The 22708-nt window shown below is 45.4% G+C and overlaps 1 protein-coding gene across 1 annotated transcript in view; it reads right to left on the bottom strand.

The window, feature by feature from the left end:
- Positions 1-22278, bottom strand: part of MARCHF4 (membrane associated ring-CH-type finger 4) — a 160023-nt gene extending 137745 nt beyond the window's left edge. Inside the window, exon 1 of the mRNA XM_077830359.1 lies at positions 21799-22278. Within this exon, the coding sequence (XP_077686485.1) occupies positions 21799-22278 (480 nt within the window). The remainder of the gene's footprint in view (positions 1-21798) is intronic.
- Positions 22279-22708: the final 430 nt, after the last annotated feature.

The following is a 22708-nucleotide window of genomic DNA, read 5'->3' as shown; positions in this document are numbered from 1 at the left end:
GGATCAATTTATCGCATCTACACTAGACACGATAAATCGATCCCCGATAGATCGATCACTACCCGCCGATCCGGCGGGTAGTGTAGACGTGGCCTTATTATTTAGGCTTCTAGCATGTGTACATAAGCACTTGTACATGTTGTCAATATTCAGTTGCTTGCTTTGATGTTCTATTCAGATGGGACTCTTATATTTGACTGTTCCTCACTAGCTCCTGCCTGTACTTTGCCAACTTTTTTCCTATCCTTTTTACTAGGATGTAAAGTTCCCCCTTTAGTAAAGTCATCCCTGAGGCATGTCTCCGCCCAAACCATGTGCTCCTCCAAACCTGTCGGTTTTAAAACCCAGCCCTTGGTTTAAAAAACCCTCTACCGCCTTTTTAAGGCTACATGCCATTCAAGTGTGTGAAAGGTTAGATAAGGGTTTCCAAAGGGCTGATACCAATCCAATGCTTATCCGTCAGAACATAAGAAAATAAGAATGGCCATACTGGGTCAGACCAAAGGTCCATCTAGCCGAGTATCCCATCTTCTGACAGTGGCCAATTCCAGGTGCCAATTCCAGGTGCCTCAGACGGAATGAATCAAATGATCCATCCCCTGTTGCCCACTCCCTGCTTCTGGCAAACAGAGGCAAGGGACACCATCCCTGCCCATCCTGGCTAATAGCCATTGATGGCCCTATCCTCCATGAATTTATCTAGTTCTTTTTTGGACCCTGCTTATAGTCTTGGCCTTCACAACATCCTCTAGCAAGGAGTTCCACAAATTGACTGCATTGTGTGAATAAATACTTCCTTTGGTTTGTTTTAAACCTGCTGCCTATTAATTTCATTTGGTGACCCCTAGTTCTTGTATTATCCAACCCTAGCCACCAGATATGAGTAATCACAAAGTTCTGCACCCACACTTCACAGTTGGCCCTATTTCTAATGGAGAGAATCAGATCCCTGGGTCCAAATGTCCCTGAGCTATGGGAAAGGTCTGATGTGAATTTTGTGGTCTAGTTCCACTTCTACTGGAAATTTAATAAGTCCAGGATTTCTTGGGAGAACAGGCTCTCACAGATTTCTGGTACTTCTTGAATTTGACCATGTTAGAAACACAAAGGAAACAGCCTCTTCCGTTATTAGGTATGTCCACTTCTAGGCTCATACAAAACCAGAAAGTGCATAGGTGGGATGTGTGTGAGGGTGAAATTTAAAGAAAAGTATACAGTAACCAAGTTTTGTCAAGCCTCAAAAAAGTTAAAAGGATGGCGGTCTGGTTCTAGTTTGGATGATGTTTCAGGATGGCTCTTATTTTATCCAAACCAGTTTGGCTCTCCCTAGCTGGTCCCAGGGTAAGGGCATGTAAAACACCATGCCCTATCCACCCGGGTGAGTGGAAACAAGGCACTTCAAACATACACTCTTGAAAATCTGTTGCAGGGGAGCAGTTCTCAAACCGTGGTCCATGGAACACCTCCAGGTAGTCCATGGAGCAGCCTCCATCATAAAGGTCAGAGTACCCTAAGCTGCAATTTCCATGATCCCGCTGCGAGGATTGGGCTAATCATCAGAAGTGTTGCTATAGTAACTGCTGAGAAGAGCAACCTTTCCAGCCTCTCTTCCCATCCGCCAATCAGCTGCTTAGCACCTCCCTGCTGAGAGGTTCAGAAGGAATGCATCACCTGAACTTGCCATTGGGCGACAGCCCTAGCATGGGGAGAAGCTAGGGGGAGGGGGAATAAGAGAGAATGACCGGTGCCAGAAGAGGGGAGGAGAGGGGGAAAGAGAAAGCCAGTTGGGGTGTGGAGAATCAGCTGGTGATACTGGGATGGGAGGGACAGAATGGAGCAATAAGGGAAAATGTGGTATCAGGCCTACAAGCTGCATATGGGTCACAATATGAAAATGTTTAAGACCCACTGAAACGGGAACAATTCTGCACGAGCGAGGGTGGTGGCCCCTCAGTGACCAAACCAGTCATTTCCATCTCTGATTTCTGTGACTCTGCTTTAATTTGATCTTAAAGGGCAACAGATGCAGAAAGGAAGCAGTGAGCAGCCCACGCATTTGCCTTTTGGCATGCACAGGAAAGTCAGTCATGAATAGCTTCCTGTGCACTAGTTAAGCACCATGTGCCACTCACGGAAATGTCTGCAACTGGCCCGTGGCTTTGTTGCTCTCATTACGGAAGGCTTTCACGCTGGGAGAGCTTAGGCACTTAAAGGTCAATAAGACTTGGGACACTGCAGAGCAGGCTGAATATGTCAGGTGGGAACATAAAGGGCTCCTTCAGTCACTTGCATCTGTATCTGAACTCAGCCAAGACATGTGGGGGTGTGTGTGTGTGTGTGTGTCCAGAGTTCCAGCTTTGATGTGCTTTCAGAAACCCGTAGGGATGGCTCTGAGGAGTGCAAAGGAGACAAAAAGCCTCACAAAAGAGAGAAGACAAGACGTTGTGCAGAGTTCTTAGCAAGTGTACCAGTGCCACGCTAGGGGGGCGGGGGGGGGGCAAACCTTTAAGGTGTGGGGAGAGGAACCAGCAGCAACTCCAAACTGGGCAGCGGCCAACCTATCCAACTTCACAGCCAGGCCTGACCTATGCCCTTCGAGTCCCTCTCTCATTTCAACTGCATTGAATGGACCTGCACCCAGCAGGGGTTGTTATGGACCTACACTCTGAACATGCTGCATGAGCCTGCCTTGCGTGGAAAGCTTTCAAACTCACGTCAGAGCGGGGGCTTGGATGGGCAGAAAACCCACTCAACTGATGTGTCAATTTGAACATTCAGGGCTTCTAACACTCCAGCCTAACCAGGCCCTGAATCCCCCAAGAAAAGGTACCCACGTCGTAATGACCAAAACTTTTGGGGTCAGATCTGTTGCAGCTGTCACTGGAAACTGTCAACTGCACCCCTAGATCAGCCTGGACCACTGACGCTGCCTTCCTTCAGGGTTCCCACAGCAATGAGGAACGTTGTAACCACTTCTCTGCTGCAGTACCCGTTGTAGGCTTTTCCCCTCAGGGGCTCTCTGCCAGGCAGCTCTTGGTGAATTTCTCTCTTTAGCCTCTAGGTGAGACACCTCTGAAACTTGGCTGCCCATAAAAACCTCACACCTGCAGCACAGCAAACACCTTGGTTTGGTTTCTCAACAGATCAGCATTGGAGAAGAGTGAGAGGACATTACATCACTCAGGCTGCATACCCTGCCAGCTGTGGAAAGCTTTGGAAAGATAAAATGCATGTTGAGATTGCATTGGGCCGAGTTGGTTGATGAAGATCTCAGCCTCGTTTGTTTCTTCTCTCCTAAAGTGAGTGACAGACAGAGAGACTTCCTCCTGGGCAGGCAGCCCAACAAGAGGCCCAAGTTCTTGGGATGTATTGGAGACCATTTTTTATTTCAGAAAGTGGAGAAAGTTACGAGGGGAGAGGCTGTTCTAGATTTGATTTTGACAATAGCTAATAGGAAAGAACTGGTTGAGAATTTTAAAGTCGAAGGTTGCTTGGGTGAAAGTGATCATAAAATGGTAGAGTTCATGATTCTAAGGAATGGTAGGAGAGAGAACAGCAAAATAAAGACAATGGATTTCAAGAAGGCAGACTTTAGCAAACTCATGGAGTTGGTAGGTAAGGTCCCATGGGAAGCAAGTCTAAGGGGAAAAATAATAGAAGACAATTGGCAGTTTTTCAAAGAGACATTATTAAGGGCACAAGAGCAAACTATTCCACCTCATAGGAAAGATAGGAAGTCTGGCAAGAGACCACCCTGGCTTAACCAGGAGATCTTCAATGATCTAAAAATCAAAAAAGAGTCCTAAAAAAGTGGAAACTAGGTCAAATTACAAAGGATGAATATAAATAAATAACACAAGTATGTAGGGACAAAATTAGAAAGGCCAAGGCACAAAACGAGATCAAACTAGCTAGAGACATAAAGGGTAACAAGAAAACATTCTACAAATACAGTAGAAGCAAGAGGAAGACCAAGAACAGAGTAGGCCTGTTACTCAATGTGGGGGGAAAGACAATAACAGAAAATGTGGAAATGGCAGAGGTGCTTAATGACTTTTTTGTTTCGGTTTTCGCTAAGAAGCTTGGTGGTGATTGGATGTTTAATGTAGTGAATGCCAGTGAAAATGAGGTAGGATCAGAAGAGGCTAAAATAGGAAAAGAACAAGTTAAAAATTACTTGGACAAATTAGATGTCTTCAAGTCACCAGGGCCTGATGAAATGCATCCTAGAAAAGTCAAAGATCTGACTGAGGAGATATCTGAGCCACTAGCGATTTATTTTTGAAAAGTCGTGGAAAACAGGAGAGATTCCAGAAGATGGGAAAAGTGCAAATATAGTGCCCATCTATAAAAAGGGAAATAAGGACAGCTCGGGGAATTACAGACCAGTCATCTTAACTTCTGAACCCGGCAAGATAATGGAGCAAATAATTAAGCAATCAATTTGCAAACATCTAGAAGATAATAAAGTGATAAGTAACAGTCAGTATGGATTTGTCAAAAACAAATCATGTCAAACCAACCTGATTGCTTTCTTTGACTGGGTAACAAACCTTGTGGATAAGGCAGAAGCGGTAGAGTGGTATATGTTGACTTTAGTAAAGCTTTTGATACTATCTCGCATGACCTTCTCATAAACAAACTAGAGAAATGCAACCTAGATGGAGCTACTATAAGGTGTGTGCGTAACTGGTTGGAAAACCATTCCCGGAGAGTAGTTATCAGTGGTTCACAGTCACGCTGGAAGGGCATAATGAGTGGGGTCCCACAGAGTGGGTCCAGTTCTGTTCAATATTTTCATCAATGATTTAGATTAGGCATAGAGAGTACACTTATAAAGTTTGCAGATGATACCAAGATGGGAGGGGTTGCAAATGCTTTGGAAGATAGGATTAAAATTCAAAATGATCTGGACAAATTGGAGAAATGGTCTGAAGTAAATAGGATGAAATTCAATAAAGACAAATGCAAAGTCCTCCACTTAGCAAGGAACAATCCATTGCACACATACAAAATGGGAAAAGACCTCCTAGGAAAGAGTACTGTGGAAGGGGATCTGGGGGTCATAGTAGACCGCAGGCTAAATGAGAGTCAACAGTGTAACGCTATTGCAAAAAAAGCGAACATCATTCTGTGATCTATTAACAGGAGTGTTGTAAGCACGACACAAGAAGTTATACTTCTGCTCAACTCTGCACTGATTAGGCCTCAGCTGGAGTATTGAGTCCAGTTCTGGGCGCCACATTTCAGGAAAGATGTGGACAAATTGGAGAGCGTCCAGAGAAGTGCAACAAAAATGATTAAAGGTCTAGAAAACATGACCTATGCGGGAAGATTGAAAAAATTGGGATTGTTTAGTCTGGAGAAGAGAAGACTGAGTGGGGACATAACAATTTTCAAGTATGTAAAAGGTTGTTACAAGGAGGAGGGAGAAAACCTGTTTTTCTTAACCTCTGAGGATAGGACAAGAAGCAATGGGGCTTAAATTGCAGCAAGGGGGGTTTAGGTTGGACATTAGGAAAAACTTCATAACTGTCAGGGCGGTTAAGCACTGGAATAAACTGCCTACAGAGGTTGTGGAATCTCCATCGCTGGAGATTTTTAAGAGCAGGTTAGACAAACACTTGTCAGGGATGGACTAGATAATATTTAGTCCTGCCATGAGTGCAGGGGACTGGACTAGATGACCTCTCGAGGTCCCTTCCAGTCCCATGATTCTATGTCAGGCCAGACAGGGAACTTGGTTTCCAACAAGAGTAAAAGCCTGGTCTACACCTAAAACTTAGGCTGCCCCAGCTACATCGCTCAGGCCTGTGAAAAATTTCTGGCCCTGAGCGCCATAGTTAGGTTGACCTAACCTGCACTGTAGATGCAGCTAGGTGGACAGAAGACTTCTTCCAAAATCTCTTCAAAAATTAAGGGATGGATCTGGACCCAATGATCCAGTTTGAATCCCTTTTAGAGAGATGGACCTGAGTTGTGAGGTTTGGATCCCAACTGCCCCCAAAGGTTTAAAGGGGTTTAGCCCATCTTGATTGCAAATACCCCAAGGTATAAATACCAAGAAAGGAGAAGAGTGGGTGGTTCCAGATGGCATTAATTAGGAGTAATGGGATGAAATTAATTAAGCAAAGGAAAATCAAGAATGAACATCAGGAAAAATGTCCTGACACTGAGACTTAATAGAGTGTATAATTATCTCCCAAGGGTTTGGTAGAAGCCTTATCACTTGTGACATTTAAAACAAGTCTGGACGGAGCAATAGGGCTGTGTGAAACAATCCTGTACCAGCCAGGGGAATACAGACCAGAGATGTAATAACAGGTCTCTTACCCTCAAAAATCTATGATTCTGCTGCATGAAGGATACATTCAGCCAGCAGAGAGATTTGAGAAAGCCCAATAATGTAAATTCCTTAAGTACCAGCCAAGCCTCTGAATAAGATAAATCTTTTAGTCACTTTGCTGGTGAGGTCCCCTCTAATCTTATCCTTCCTAAGCTACACTGCCAAGAGAGTGAAACACTTTGCATAAGTGGGTTTGCTGCTCCGAGCCATCGCTCACACCGCCCACACAGCCCCCCAGGATTAGAGAAGTCCCTTGCATTAAGCCTGTTACTATTTCAAGTCCAGAGTGAACCAGCTAAGCAAGGGCTCTGGGGAATTTTCAAGTAGGGGCTTCAGACAGCTGACAATGGTAAGTAGAGCGGCACCCTCTCTTTGCACTTCAAACTCGAATTCTATGTGAGGATCTCCAAGTGCTTTCCGAAGAGTAATGAATTAACAACAATGAATTAATAACTCTCCTGTGAGGTGGGGAGGAAGAGGTTACTCACCTGATGCAGTCCCTGGAGTTCTTCGAGATGTGCGTCCCAGGGGGGTGCTCCTTCTTCAGTCAAAGGTTCCTGGGGCACATGTGCACCTTAAGTGACTGAACTGAAGTGGAGTCCCCACAGAACCTTTGTTTTTAGAGGAGAAACAGGCAGAGAAGCGAAGGCCAACATTTTCCAAAGCACGACTCAACTGCCTTGGCCCTAGCTTCTAGAGGCACTGAACACCCAGATCATCCAAGAAAGTCAATGGGTGCAGAGCATGCCCAGTGCCAGGAAATCAGGCCCAAAGTGTCTCGAGTTGGGCACTCAAAACTGAGGCACCCAAAAATCAATGGTCACGTTGACTGTTAGCCACCTGTTCAAGGTTATACACTGAGTGAGTTGGAGGCAGCGATTGAAGGCAGGTCTCCTGACCTCCATCCACAAAATCATCTGTTACTGCATCCTTGCCTGTTGCATAAGATTATCAGTGCTGATTCCCTCCTGCCTTGCACTTTGTATGGTCATTTACACCAGAACAAGGGGAATGTAAAACACTGCCGGATCAGAACGGTAGGATTTTGCAATCACTCTGCAGTCACTTTGTGCACATGTGATGGCCGATGCCAAATGCAAGGTAGAGGCAAATCAAGCCAGTTATGTCAATCTACAAGCTACATTTATCAAACTACATTTAAGACCATTAACTGGCACTTTCTCTTGTCCTTACAATTCTTGAGTTCTCATACATGCACACATATACTCTCTGCAGAGTCAGGAATCATATATATATATATATATAATATATGTATATAATATATATATTAATGTGATGCACTATAAACACTCCACAAATGCTTAACCCCCCCAACAGGGATTGGTTCTAACACCTTTGACAGATACACAGATTTTTAAAAATGGCTTGAAAAATGTCTGCTGCTCCTTCACTCTCTCCATAACCAAGAATGATCTCTCCGTAAGTGTGACTGGCCTTTCCGTGGAAGTTGCTGCCCTCTGGATGATTCTCAACAGGAATTCCAGTCTGATGCTGTAGACAGCAAGGGTGAAAGCCCTGAAGTCAACGGGAGTGTTGCCATTGATTTCACCTTTTGACTGGGAAAATACAACCCAGCATTTAAAAGGAGGTGAAAGCAAGAGATTGTTGAAGTTGATGCAGAATATATTGGCTGTTTTGGTTAGTGCTAATAGTACTTTTAAATTTCAATTAATTAAAACAGAAATTTGGAAAATCTCCTTTTTCATATATTCCCATGCTGAGCTGCAGACCTTCAGCTGTACCTTGCATCACCTGGTTGTCAAGATCATAGTTTCCTATTTGACTGTAAATTATTCTTTTAAATTATATTTAAGATATTTTATTATTACTGCTTTTTATGGACTCATTTTTCTCTCTGTAATTAGACATTGTCAGCTTGGTTTTAGCTTAACCCCATGGACTTCAAGGATAAATCCGGCTAATGGTTAGAATTTCTTTCCTATCACATGGCAGTTCTCCATAAACAAGCTCATTCTTCCTGACCAGTCCTCCATAGCTGTGCTACTGAGTGGTTATCTTGAAGATTCATGATAGGGCCAACAAGGGCACTTTGCCAGTTCAAGAAGATAAAGAACTGCTGGACAGGAAAATAATTTGGCCAAATAAAGCCAGCTCACCTCCCTGACCTTACGTCATTGTTCTATGCTTCAAATCCCATCTGTCTGTCTCTCTATAAAAATGTCAAGCTGTCTCTTAAGCTCATTAATACTGTACTAGCTGCTTCAATGTGGCCTCACTTTGCAACTTCATCTCTCTGTTTACTACTCTTTAATGCTCTGCCAGCATACCCAGTTTACTCATAATACTAATAGTTGGCATTTATATACTGCCTTTCATCTGAGGTTCTCAAAGTATTTTACAAACAAGCAATGAAGCTTCACATTCGGGGACCCTTTCCCTTCACGGGGCTCAGTGCCCAGGCTCCAGCACGAGCCTGACCGTCTACATGGCAATTTTATAGCTACCCAAGCCCCACTCAGCTGACCAGGGCAAGCTGTGGGTGTTTGATTTCAGTGTAAACATAGCCCAAGAGTCCAGGTTGGCAATCATGCTGCTCTATCCACTTGACCTGGGAGCAAAATCCAGGTGTCCTGACTCCAATTCCCATGCTGTAACTAATAAGGAACATACAGAACCATACACAGAATGCAAGAGTCCTGTCTATAAAGGTATGTCTACACAACAAAGAAAAGCCCATGGCTGCTCCCGGCCAGGCACCGGTTTTTCTTTGCTGTGTAGTCATATGCCTACACTGTGAAAAAGGTGTGTTCTTAACTCAAGTTAGCGAACCCTCATTAGCTGACTCAGGTTAACGTAGCAGTGAAGACATGGCCACTTGGCTTTTAGCTAGGGTTAGCAGCTGGAGTTAAGTAGCCCATTGTGGAGAGCACAGAAATATGAACTCCAGTTAGCAGAGGTGAGATGTGAACAATTTCTCAGGCATAGAGGAACTGTCTTATGAGGGAAGACCGAAAGAGCTACATTTGGGTGGGAGACATAGCAACCTTACAAATGCTCAGAGAATGCAAACGCTAAGAAGAAAGATGAATTATTTGGTTGGGCGGGGAAGTAACCAGGAGTAGCAGGAGAGATTTAGGAACAGGAGTGTTCAAGGTGAGTATAACTGAAAATCTTCGTGAGGGTGAGCTCTATTAGAAAGTGCTACAGCCTTCAAAGGGAACAGCGATGAAGCCCCATCGTGTGCTGAATCATGTGCTGTATCAGTCAGGGAGGTGGTCGAGGCCTTTTCCATCTTGAATTTGCCACATCTTCTGTGCCATTGGAGAACTCTGGCACTATCAGCTGGCCCATATCATCGACACTGAAGGAGCACCTCCCCCAGACCAAGTTGTGGGGGGACAGAACCCGGAAGCCAATGTCCTGGCAGCTGCAAGAGCTATTGTCTTTCACCCCAGTATGCTTCTGATCCCCTTAAATATACCCACAAGCTCAGCTACACACACAAGCACACCACTGCTCACATTAGCAAATAATCTCTGGAGTGGAACTGTACTGTATGCTTGGTGGAAACCCATGAGCCTGTATCTTCCGCTGCGTTCCTCTAAGTTTACCGTGACAATAATATCTTTTGAAGAGCTCCAGCAGTCTAGTTCCCTTTGCCACTTACCAATCCAGGCTGGCTGCCTCTAATCAACGTTCTTTCTCTCATTAAATCTCGCCCAATTGTTTCTGATACTCTCCCCACAATTTACACTCAAGCTATTTATGCTTGGTCTATAATTGCTTCCCCTATCACATGGCTCTTCTGCTTTAGGCTTGCTGGAATGATCGCGGAGCTTGGTAGGCTGCAAGAATCTCAGCTGTCAGCAGCCAAGCTCCTAAAAATGCCAATTAGCCCTAACTTCTAGCCTTTTCCCATTAACTTCTTCAGTGCCAGACTGCCCCAGCCAATGCTGTTTGAATGACAAGCATCCCCGGCAAGGTTGGATTCAATTGGTACATCAATTATCATTGTGTGTGGGAATACGAGCCACAGTGACTGTTCTGGATACTGCTCCGTAGGTGTTCCCACTCATCCTTTCTTTTCCGAACTCGTCACTTTCAGAAACATTCACCTGCTGGGCTGAAATTTTCCAAGCGTGGTCTTTGCAAAAAGGGTTCAGCAATTTTTGAATAGGAGAGTGGTGAGGGGGGACCTTTTCCCATTATTGAAAGCAACGTAACAGTTTTCAAACAACTCTCCAGCCAAACTAACTGGGAGGTAAAAAAGCTGAAATTTGCAGGGAAACAGCCCTCCCCGAGAAGAAGGGCTGTGAATCTTTAAATCATGCTTTGAGGACTTCAGTAACTCAGCCAGAGGCTAGGGGTCTATTCCAAGAGGGGGTGGGTGAGGTTCTGTGCCCTGCGATGTGCAGAAGGTCAGACTGGATGATCACGATGGTCCCTGCTGGCCATAAAATCTATGCGTCTGGGAGCATGCTAGTGATCAGTGGGTTTGACTTAATGGAATTGCAACACTTTAAAAATCATAAGCTGCTCACAGATTTTTGCTTCAACCCATGCATACCTCCAAGGGTTTCAAATCCTCTTCTGTGAACCACTGGACATACACAGGAGAGGCCAGAGAGGAGATCTGTTCCTGCAGACTTTAGGAAGCCAGCAGGAAGGGAAGGAGAGAAGCTATCCTCTTGCACATTTTCGGAGACCTGTGGAAGTGGCAGAATATAAACCTGGGGAGAATGCCAATGAGGAAGTGCTTATGGGGGGGCCTGCAAACTGGTTCCAGTTGGGCTGGCTTGCGGCAAACCAACAAACCACGGCTATTATTTGCAGGCTTCATCTTGTGCTATCAAATCTAAGATTTCATTTACTAGAAATTCTGTTCTTAGCCCTCATGGTTGTGAAGAAAAATCTTCAAACCATAGACTGATGCCGTGATGTCAGCCCAAGGCTCCAGGCAATGTGAAATGAGAGCTGTCCCCATTTATGTCAATCAGGTGTCAACTCTGAAGCCTAATGATGACCATTTAAATCCCAACCTGGTTAACTCTTCCATAGCGTAAGGATTTGAAGATATTCTTATGGCACAACTGGGTGAGGCTTGAATTGTGGGTAGAGTCTGAGACAGTAGCAGAACCACCCCCTCCTTTTTTTTTTTTACTAATCTGACACCTGGCCAAGAGAAGCTTGCTGGAGCCGGTGCAAACGGATCTGGGCTCTACTCGCATGGGTGTAGGGCTTCCGAAGGCATGCACGCCGCAGCCCTCGGACTCACAGGTGAAGAGCTCAGCAACAGAGAGGGCTTTGTGTTTACACCAGAGCCTCCTGTGAACTGTCTCTCCAGCTGCTGAGACCGGTGCCCTGGCACCAACTGCTGCCCACAGACCTCATCAATTGCATGGGACACGATGTGCAACTGACAGCTGGCCAAAGAGATCCCGATTTTGAATGATTTTTCCTTTATCAAGAAAACCCTGGGAAATGCCATCAAGAAAATTGTATTAAGAAACTGTTGAGGCTGATTAGTCCTGCACTTCACTCGAGGCAGGAATTGTCTTTGCTTCATTTGTTTGTACGGTGCCTTGCGTGCTAGACCCTAATCTCTGATTGAAGCCTCTAGACGCTACTGCAGAATTAAAACAAAACCTGCATGGCAGTCAGAAGTACACATAGCCTTAACTCTGCCCCTTGTGCAAATCCATTATAAGAAAGCCCCAGTGAAGTCTAGAAGGGAGTGAAAGATGGACCCAAAATGTCACTTCCTCCTTTATACTTAGAGTGTGACTTTCCCTGCAATTCCTCCAAGTAAGCTCCCTGTGGAACTGAACATCTCCATGAATATACATCCTTAACATGAGTAAACATTGAAAGTGAAATTGACAAAAAGATCAGACAGTATCCTTTAATTTATGGTAATACCCAACCCAAAGTGGAGATTTTAGGCAAATGATATATTTTTTAAAGTTCTACAAACTAGTGTGTCTTTTTTGCTGCTGCTGTTGTTAAGCATGGCCCATTACCTCAGAACATATCCTGCAAAATATTTCCCTAAGCTAAGGAGAACCTTGATTTTACAGACACCAATCTTACGAACAGCCAGTTGTACAAACTATTTTTCCCCGATGGGATAAAAAAAAAATCATATAACAAAAGTGATGTCAATGAAGAACAAATCAATTTCCCTTCATATTCTGATTCCTTCAGTGCATTGGAATCTGCTTTGCAGGGGTTTAAAGGACAAGAAGAAAGCAATGTGGTGAACTGTAACTTATGCACCACACCTACTGTCATTTCGAGATGTTCATTTTTTTTGAACTTTTTGATTTTATGAACTCCTCACTCCCTGATTAGTTCATAAAATAGGAGTTCTGCTATACATGAAACCTTTTGTCTTGAAGTGTAGATCCAGGACAGGATCAAGGTTTGCAATCCACGGGAGGCATTAAATGCAGCCCAAGAGTTCTGCCCTGTGCTCTCCAGGCATCCTTCTCTTTAATACTGGGATGCATGCCACAGAGACCGTATGTCTTATTAAGCACAGAGATATTTGTGTGAGACACTGACAAACAGGCAGACAAAGCTGGGATAATTGGGGCTGTGTAGGAGGAAGTGATAAGAAATAAGAATGGACAAGAAGGGAAAAGCAGAGCTGTTTGAACTTGATGTGGTGAAAGATGGGGAGAGCCAGTGGACAGATTCAGCATTGGGGGGTGGTGCCATCAGAGTGATGGGCAAGGAAGATGATCGTAATAGCTGTGTTTTGAATGGACCAGAGCTGGGTGATGTAAGTGTTAGGGAAGCTGGAGAGGAGGAGGTCTCAGTAATCAAGACAGGAGATGAGGAGGATCTGGACAAGCATTCTGATTGTCTGGACAGGAAGGAAAGAAATAGAGTAGGAAAAAGCCTGGAGGGGTGGGCAAGAAAGAGGGAGATGAAGATGATACTCAGGTTAATGGCCTGAGTGACTGAGAGGATGGAAGAGCTGTCAACAGTGCTAAAGAAAGGGAGAGGAAAGAGAGTAGGGGAGGACAAATCAAGAGTTCCGTTCTGGCCCCGTTCAGTTTAAGCTGATGGCAAGACATCCAAGGAGATGTCCAGAAGCCAGCAGTCCTCCAGGTGTGGGACTGCCTGGAGGGAGGCAGGCCAAGAGCAGAAAGGCAGATCTGTGAATCACTGGCCTAAAGAAACCGTGTGACTGGATGAGATCACTCTGAGACAGTGTCAAGGGAGAAGAGGAAGGCATCAAAGAAGGAACTGTGTTGTGCGACCCCAGTGGAGGAGCAATCGGAGAGGAGAAGAGGAAGGAGCCACAAAATCCAGGGATGGGGAGACGAGGGACAGGCCATTTCAAGACAGGTGTAAGCCATTTCAAGAGGGGTGTATGCTAATCAGCGTCAAAAGCCACCAAGACCTCAAAGAGGATAGAAATTGCGTAGAGATCCAGGGAATTGTCAGGAACCAGTCAAGCAACAGCAGCTTTCTAAGGACAAAACCTTGAGATACCAAGCACCTTAACCTCCCCGTGAAGCCATTATGGGTGTGCAGCATCCTTCTGGAGGCACTTTATAGCCGGCAGGACTTGGTCCTAGCCCCTTGCCCCTGCACCAGGATAAAAATGCAAGCTTTATGCACACATTTCAAAGACTTTGTGTAGCATGCACTGTGAACGCTTCGGGGAATATAATTTCATGTACTTTAACTGTTATGACTCACACTACTGTTGTCAGAGCCAAGTGCATTACTCCTAGACCAGGGCCATCCTTGAGTGGAGCAGTGCAAGCATCAGCAGAGGCAAAAAGCTATGAAGCCGCGTGCCTCTTCACGAGAATCGGCAGACACTTGACAGAAGGATGAAATGCAATTACATATCAGTTGTACTAAGTGAACATTGCAAGGAGAAGGTGACATCTTGCTAAAAATAACAAACAAGGAAGATATAGATGCAAACAACTTGAGCAACATGTTTTGTGCTGTCACTAACTGACATCAACCACAAGTGCAACCTGCGGAACTTGTTGCCCAGGGCATTGTGATGGCCAGAACTGTAACTGGGTTCACCAAAGAATGAGAGAAGCTCCTGGAGGAGAGGTCCATCAATGGCTCTTAGCCAAGATGGGCAGAGATGCAACCCCATGCTCTGCGTGTCCCTAAACCTCTACCTGCTAGAAGCTGGGACAACAGGGGATGGATCACTCAATAATTGCCCTGGTCGGTTCATTCCCTCTGAATCCTCTGGTACTGGCCACTGTTGGAAGACATGATACTGGGCTGGACGGACCATTGGACTGATCCAGTGCGGCCATTCTCGTGTTAATCATGGCTTGAAATGTCTGTCCAAGTGCAGTGACATAAACACAGACAAGTTCCTAGCTGACCTTCTGTGTGTGGGAAGGTGAAGGAGAACAAAGATTGCCGATTTACTGATGAAGGTAGCTATGGGCATCACAAGCAAAGGGATAGGCTCCAAGGTCTCAGCAGCCTGAGAACATGGAAGCCCTGTCACCTAGGGCATTTAAAAGTCAACTTGACAAATTTCCGTTTCTACTATTTATAGGAGACCACAGCTATGCATAGCATGGTAATAAACATGCATGATCAGGTCCCTGCTACAAGGGCGCTGACTATCCAGAGCAGGGGTGGGCAACTTTAAGGGTATAGAGGGCCACAAAATCCACTAAAACCCTTTGGTGGGCCACAGAGAAGAACAACTTTTAAGCTTGAGCTGGCGCAGTCTTCCCCATCAACCTGGACGCCAACTCTGCCCCACGCCACCCAGCTCCACTTACTGCCCCCCGCCACCATTAGCTGATTGTTTCAGAGCTGAAAGCCAATCAGGTTCTTCCCCCCTCCGCCCCCCAGCAGAGCCAATGGAAAGGAAGTAACAAGAGCTGAGTTGTGTGGGACAGAGCCAGAGCCTGTGTCCATGGAGAGCCCGGTGCATGGCAGAGCCTGTGTCCATAGGGGAAAAGAGCAGAGGCAGAGACTGGGAGCAGCAAAACCCCATGCGCCAGTGGCAACACCACTCAACTTTTGCCTGGCCACCCCTTCATCATGTGAGCAGGGGAGGGGCTCTGCCATCACGCCACTCAGCTCTGGTTACTGCCTCCCCATTGGCAGAGGTGTGTCCCAACCTGCCCGCAGCCAGGGTGTGGCTGGCCACAGTCAGATTGGCTGTGGGAGCTAGGAGCCAATGGGAAGGCAGTAGCCGGAGCCAGGTGGTGTAGAGCAGATCCCCTCCCCTGCATGTCTGATGGAGAGGTTGTTGAGCCAATGGCTGGCACTGCAACATGGCACAATGGCTCCTGCTCCCAGTCCCAGGCTCCACTTCATGCCCCCTGCAATCTCCTTCACTCTGAGCACTGTGCTTGGTGCTCCGATTTAGGTGGGCCTGGGTGCTAGGCCCACTGGTATCTATGCACCTGCTCAGCCCCAACAAAGAATATTTTCACCATCGCCTCTGAGCGGGCCAAATGAAATGACCTGGCAGGCCAAACGCAGTCCTGGGCCACCAGTTGCCCATTCCTGATCTGGAGATTGATCCAGCTGCCACTGAAGTCAAGAGAAACAGGGTCTAACCCTAAACTAAGGTCAAATTCTGAACTCTTTTCAGTTTATATTTGGCTCTTACTCAGGCAGAACTCCCAATGAAACCAAAGGGAATTCTGCCCAAGCAAGGAATTTGGGAGTTCACCCTGGGACAGGTACAGTTATTCCAGGCAATTGATGATAATGATCAGGTGTAAGGGCAGGAGCAGAGCTGCAGAGCAGATCCTGAAGGGCAGAGATATGAACTGGATGACCCAAGAAATCTTTTCCATCTCTGACTTCTGGGAGTCTAAATCCACAAACCCAAATCCAGATAGATGATGCCAACAACCCTAAGCTTCATTTGAACAGAAATGGCTCTTTTCCAGGGAATATTACTCTTGTTACCACCAAGAAAATGAATCATGTAGAAACACGCAGATGAAAAGAATATGGACTGGAGACCCGAGCTGGGAACACTGTGGTTATATGACTCAACACATTAGCTACCAAAACACAGATGTTTGGGTCACTTTCAGCACAAAGTTAGAAAACAGTGCTTTCTCTGCTCCTTCACAAAGTTTAATATTCCTTCCTAGAATGTTATTATTCATTATGATAACTCTATTGCCCAATCCCTATTTGAATCTTGTTACATTCTTGGCCTCAGTGACTTCCTGTGGTCGTGAGTTCCACAGTTTAGTCACCCATTATGTGAAAAAAAATTCCTTTTATCACTTTTTAATTTCCCACCTTTTAATTGCATTGACTGTCCCCTTGTTCTTGTGTTAACCATTTGATCTGAATCCAAACTGCCCTGAAATCCAGGGGGGCTGGATACAGTGTTCCACTTTCAGACCATCTCTAATCAGTACTGACCTAAATTCCTACTACTCGCCTAGACGTGAAAGAGTCCATATCCTGTTCTTCAATCCCACTTAGCCAACCCCAGTCTCATTTCTATTTACTTTTCAAATCTCTTTCTCTCTCTCTAAAGCACTTTCCCTGGAAGAAGCACAAAGTACAACTAAGCTGAGAAAAGATAAACAAGTGGAGAGTGCCAGCTAGAAAATATATGTAGCCATGAATCATTTGCAGGACCATTTGTAAGAAACCACACTGATTTCCAAGTCTGATATAGGTTTGATTTTCTTTCTAATGATGTTCCTTTCTTTATAATGAGCACCAAAATTGGGACTCTAACCACAGGGGGATTGTTTACCCACTGTTACATGTGCAATCACACAACCCACTGATTTGAATGAGGCTTTTTATTCTATCCACATTTTTTTGCTGGCCTGCTTGGCTTGCCTCCAGTTTAGATCCACACCTATGAAACATCGAGGAACATTTGTCACAGTGAAGCTCATCTTTAGTTTCTATCTCTGGGAGAATTTTGCCAGTGAGCCAGGCAATGCTCTGCAAAACAGAGCACATAAAGCAAAACAGAAGAAAATATGCAAAGACCCTTCCCTCCCACCCGCTACCCCTCATGCTCACATTTTGTGGTTCACAGCTTCAAAATTAATTGATGCAATGGCCCAGAGTCTCTACTCAGTTAAACCAGTGAAAATCAGAATAACTCCCTGAAAGTTGATGGAATAGCCAAGATCAGAAGCCGGCCTGATAAATTTTACAATTTAAGCCATACCTTTCAGTAAAAGCAATCACCTGTTCTGACAGCTAGCCTTGGTTATAATAAACAGTCCCCTTCCAGGATCAGAATTTGTTACTTTGACATTTTATTCACCTGGTCATCTAATCCACGCTTTTCTTTGTATTAGTGGTTGCTTTCAACTAACCATCAAGTATCAAAACATTTTTACAATAAAGAGCTTTTCTCCTTACTAAATTCCCTCAACATAGTTTTAAATAAAACAATCAGCTTATACATAAGAACCACAACCGCACAAGGAGCTTAAGATACAAGTAACTCAGTGCCTGAGGCCTCTCACACGTTGGACCATCGTAAATTTAAAGTGAAAATCCCCACAGACTTTGTTTTGCATTAGATGTTGCATAAAACCTACTTGAGAAGCCAGATTAGTAAGGAACTTTGTTGGTGTTGTCATATTTAAACAAAGAAAATAAAAATGGGATTAAAACATCTTTTGGAGTCTCACCATAACTTTGTGTAAATAGGCCTAGAATGCCTAAAAGTCCATTTATAATGATGATTTTGTTCCCAACAAACCATAAAGCGTAAAGCAGCCTCGCAAAAGTCTATTTGCCCATTCCTCTCTAGGGCAGCTGGCTTCAGATTTTTGTTCATTTTGATCATTGTCATCATTTGTCACCTGGCAATTAAATTTTGTGCCCAGGCTGGTAAAATTACATGCAAGGTTGGTATAATATCATGTGCGTTCATCACTGTTGTAGCTCTAAGAGGCCAAATCTTGAAAGAACCTTGCTGAGTTGTTATACAGGCAAATCAATAGGTGTTTACCTGAATCAAGACTGAACAAAAACTGGATAAGGCCTCAGGATTTGGCCCAAGGGGAGTTTTAACAGAATAAGGACTGAATAAAAACAGAGGAGCCAGCTCAGATCTCAGTCATACTGGTACAACTCCGGAGTATCTCCATTGACTTCAAAGAGTTAGTCTGAATTTATACCGGTGAAACTGGGGTTAGAACCTGGCTCTGGGTTAAAAACTTCAGGATTTGGCCCAATAAATATGGGCCACATTCTGATAATCTCATTCATAATGAACCGTGCCTTACTCCACAAGTAATCCCACTGAAGAAAATGAGATTACTTGTAGAATAAGGTGTAAAGATGGCAGACTCCAGCCCTAAGTAGCCTTATTATAACAAAGTCAGAGGATTTGAGAAGCAAAAGGAGAGAGTAGTGACAGAACTTTATTACCTGCAGGTCACATCTGCTCACTTTTTCCCTTTGATAGACTGGCTGATGGTCAGCAAATAGCCTCACATTTAAAATGCAACATAGATTTTGAAGTGTAAAAATAAGCATCCAATTATTTTAAAGGATTCCTGTTCCCCAAAGTAGCCAGTCACCTGGCTTTTTACTCTACTTAGAATCTATTTGCTCACACACACAAACAAGAGCCTCACAGACGTCACCTTTCCTGAGTCTGGGCAGAATGATCAGTAGTGTAGATAGTACTATAAAGGTGTAAAAAGCTAAAATATACAGGCAGCTAGCTGAACATATCTTCAACTGTGCTGCTTTTAAAAGAGATGAAAAAAATAAAATAAGCCAGACATAAACTGCCTCTGGAAACGGTGAGTGATATGTTTTTTTTTTTTTTTTACTCCTCTAAAAGCATGTTGTGAAAAGTGCATCTTCAGCTATCAATCAAATACATAAGCCATTCCAAAGGGCTATGTCCCATTGGCCCTCCAACTCTGATCTAAGAGACCTATAGGTATGGAGAGGGCTCATTCTGCCGGACTGTGCTATGCAGATGGGTTGCTGTAGGAACATAACTAATCTTCAGGAAAGATAGGGACGTACACTGGGATGGGTCAGGTCCCCTCAACGCCGAACATCCTACTTATGAGAGACACAAATGAGCGTACCACCAGAGGATGCAAGATGCTGGCGCCTTTACTAGGTGTGGCAGGACATGGATCACAATACTTTCACCCTAAGCACAGCCACATGGCACTGGGTTACTATACCAGAGGCAGAGCTACCAAAATAGGAAGCAGAGAATGGGGCAAAATCTGGTTTAACTGAATTTCGGTTTTGATCTACCATCTTACAGACCCAAAGATCTTTGCCTTACAGCCAGATCCTGCAACTCATGCGAGTAGAGCTTACATGGCAGTCAGTGAGACTATTCTGGTGAGTCAAGGCTACTTGCATGTTAGGGCTGAAGGATCAAGCCTCAGGTCTGTAATCTTTCCTGCTGCGTTTAACTGTTTTAGACTAAGTGTGAATTTTGCCCATATACTAAATGCACCAAACGTACTAGGCTAAAATACTTGATCTACTTTTAATCATTTGTAGTTTGGAGAAAATGGTGTGAAAAAAATGTCACATTTTATTTTTGATTACCGTGTATTTTTTCCCATATTGTGCAGCACCCTAGACATTTTGGTGGAGAGAAACTTCTTTGGCCTACTATTAACCTGTCCCAAGGAATGTTTTTAGGTCGCACTCTTAGCACGTATAATCTCGCTCCGTTGCTTTATTCAAAGTTTAGCGTAGTCCTGACCAATAGCGGTTTTGAAACTGTGGGCGGGGGTGCAGGATAATCTGCAGACTATTTGGTAGCATTCCACGGGGAGCTGCCTGGTCACGTGGTGTTGATTCCTGCTGTGTATTTACAGCCACTAAATTGTGTTTTAAAAAGCTAACAATGCATTTCATACTTTCTTACTGTCACTTTTCCTCATAAGCAATTGCTGTTGTTGCCCCAGGGATTTTATATGATTGCAAATGGGGGGAGGGGGGAGATGTCCGCAGGCAGACAAATAATCTCTTTATTAAGACGTCCACACTGTCAAAAAAAGTTTGAGAATTCCTGCCATGCAGTATAAAATGGCTCAGGACATCTCTACTAAGTAATCTCTAGGAAGTCATTGCTCTCTAACCATCTGCCCCTTAAAACTGCTCCTGTGTAATGAATGTCAACTTTGCTGTTTTAGTTTTAAGTCTTGGAAGTGACTGTTAAACCCTAATAGGATTTAATGCAATGGAGATCTTTTCCTATAATTTTCCTCTGGGTGTTCTTTGAGTCATTATCCATTTATAGATAGTGGTGGAGTAATTAAACAGATCCAGGCATCTTTCAAATATTGAAGGGTATTTTTAATTAAGGAAAAAGAAAAGGAGTACTTGTGGCACCTTAGAGACGAACAAGTCCTCCTTTTCTTTTTGTGGATACAGACTAACACGGCTGTTACTCTGAAACCTTTAATTAAGGAGAAGTTAAGGTGAGACTTTGATTATACACAATCCTTCTAGCACAGATAAAGCCATGACATTCAAAGTTTTACCCAATATATAAAATATTCTCTCTGACTCTGTAGGGAAGCCTTCAGGCCATGGCCCCAGACCTGACATTTCTCTTTTAAAAAGTCCTAGGCCAAGCTGCAAACCACAAAATCAACAAAAGTACCACTTGCCAATCCAGAGACAAATCAAAGAGTTATCCAGTATGCCTGGGGATATTCTGATATAACTCAAATGCAACATCTGGGCATCTAGGTTTTTAAATGTTCACAATGTCATTAAACAAAGTTGATATGTATGTATCAGGGCCACACCTCAAAAACCAAGTAAAGAAACCGTAAATAATTAGCACTCAGAACATTGCTGCCACCTTCAAAATTGCATCTGGCCCCAAATCCAGTGAATGAGAACCTGAACTAGACTGAGTTAAGCTGCGCTCCTTTTCCAAACCTTTGTCAAGGTATCACCGTTATGTCCATGCAGTAAAACAAAGTCTTTTCATAGCGTGGCTCTGGGCCTGTCTGTGTATTGTGTCTGTGCATAGTGGGCTGTGAGTTATGTCTGTCTTTTGGTGCCTCGTCTGCGTGGGCGTTGGTGTGGGCATGTGTGGCTGTTTGTGTTTGTGGCCCTGAGTTCTGCGGCCTTGCATGTGTGCGCTGTGTCTGTGCCCGTCTCTGGGTGTGCCTTTGTGTTTCTCCAGGTGAGCAGCTGTGTATGGGGCAGTCCCTTGGCGGGCACACTGGCCTGTGGCGGCTAGTGTGTGTCTCCGCCTTTCCCCTGCCTGCACAAAGCTTCCAAGGCAGAGCAGCTCCAGCTCAGACCCTTCCAAAACACCCCTTTCGCCCCAGGCTCACAGCCCAGGAGAAAATCCGCACCACCCTTCTCCAAAGAGCAAACCCAGCTTACCGGGGAGCAGCGAGGAGCGCTGCGGGGGGGGGGTCAGGGACACACACACACACAGGACTCCAGCCCCAGCGCCTGGCTAGGAAGTTGTCTCCCCCCCCCCCAGGCTCGCTCACCTGCTCGGGCCCCTGGAAGCAGATCCTGCAGAGCGGGGTCCTCATGCCGCTGTCCAGGCTGCTGCCCAGCGAGTACCTGTCCTCCGCCTTCCCTTTGCAGAAGTCCTCCGAGGACGCGCTGCTCATGGTGGACGTGGGGGGCTCGCCGGCCGGGCTGCTCCCCTCCTCCTCGGGCGGGCTGGCCGGGCCGCCCCCGCCGGCGGCCGGCGCCCTCCAGGCTCCCCCTCGGCCCCCCGGCAGCGCGGGCAGGGGGCTGCGGCCGGCCGCCTGCGCGCCGGGGCGGGGGGCTCCGCTGTTCATGGGGAGCGGGGGCGAGGGCGGAGGGGGCGCGGGGGGTCTCCGGAGCAGGAAGACTTTCAGGTCATTGAACAGCCTGCGGCAGCGGCACTTGAGGAGGCTCGGGTGGCGCGACATCTGGGTCGGGCTCCGCAATCCGCAGCGGCGGCCCCCGAAGCCGAGCACGCCGGCTGGTGTGAACATGAGCCTTCCCCGTCCAGGCAGGGACGGGCGGGAAAGAGGAGCCAGCCGGGGGGAGCCCAGGAGCCAGGGGGGCTGCTTGGCTGGTGTCTCCCTTCCCGCTCCCCACCCCAAAATGTTGGGTCGTTTTTCTTTCTTTAAAAACAATAATTATTATTCATAATAATAATAATAAAAAATGGATCTGGAGGAAGAGCTGGTTAAAATTCACCGCAACCCGCTGATCATTAATAAGGATAAAAAATTATCTCTGCCCCTCCCCTCCCCTCCCCCCGCCTTTTTTTTGTTTTTAACTGGACAAATTCCACAAGTTTGTTTCGAAATAATCCGGTGTTAGAAGTAAACCCTCCGCGGGGGCCTGGGGGGGGGGGGTTCAGAGAAACGCGGGGGCTCCTGGAAAGTCTTAACTCCTGCACCTGTAACGAACGGGGTC

Source organism: Eretmochelys imbricata, chromosome 11 (genome assembly GCF_965152235.1).
Source record: "Eretmochelys imbricata isolate rEreImb1 chromosome 11, rEreImb1.hap1, whole genome shotgun sequence".
In the NCBI taxonomy this organism is placed as follows: Eukaryota; Metazoa; Chordata; order Testudines; family Cheloniidae; genus Eretmochelys; species Eretmochelys imbricata.
Note: the sequence above shows the minus strand (reverse complement) of the source record. Positions and strands in the feature narration are given on the sequence as shown.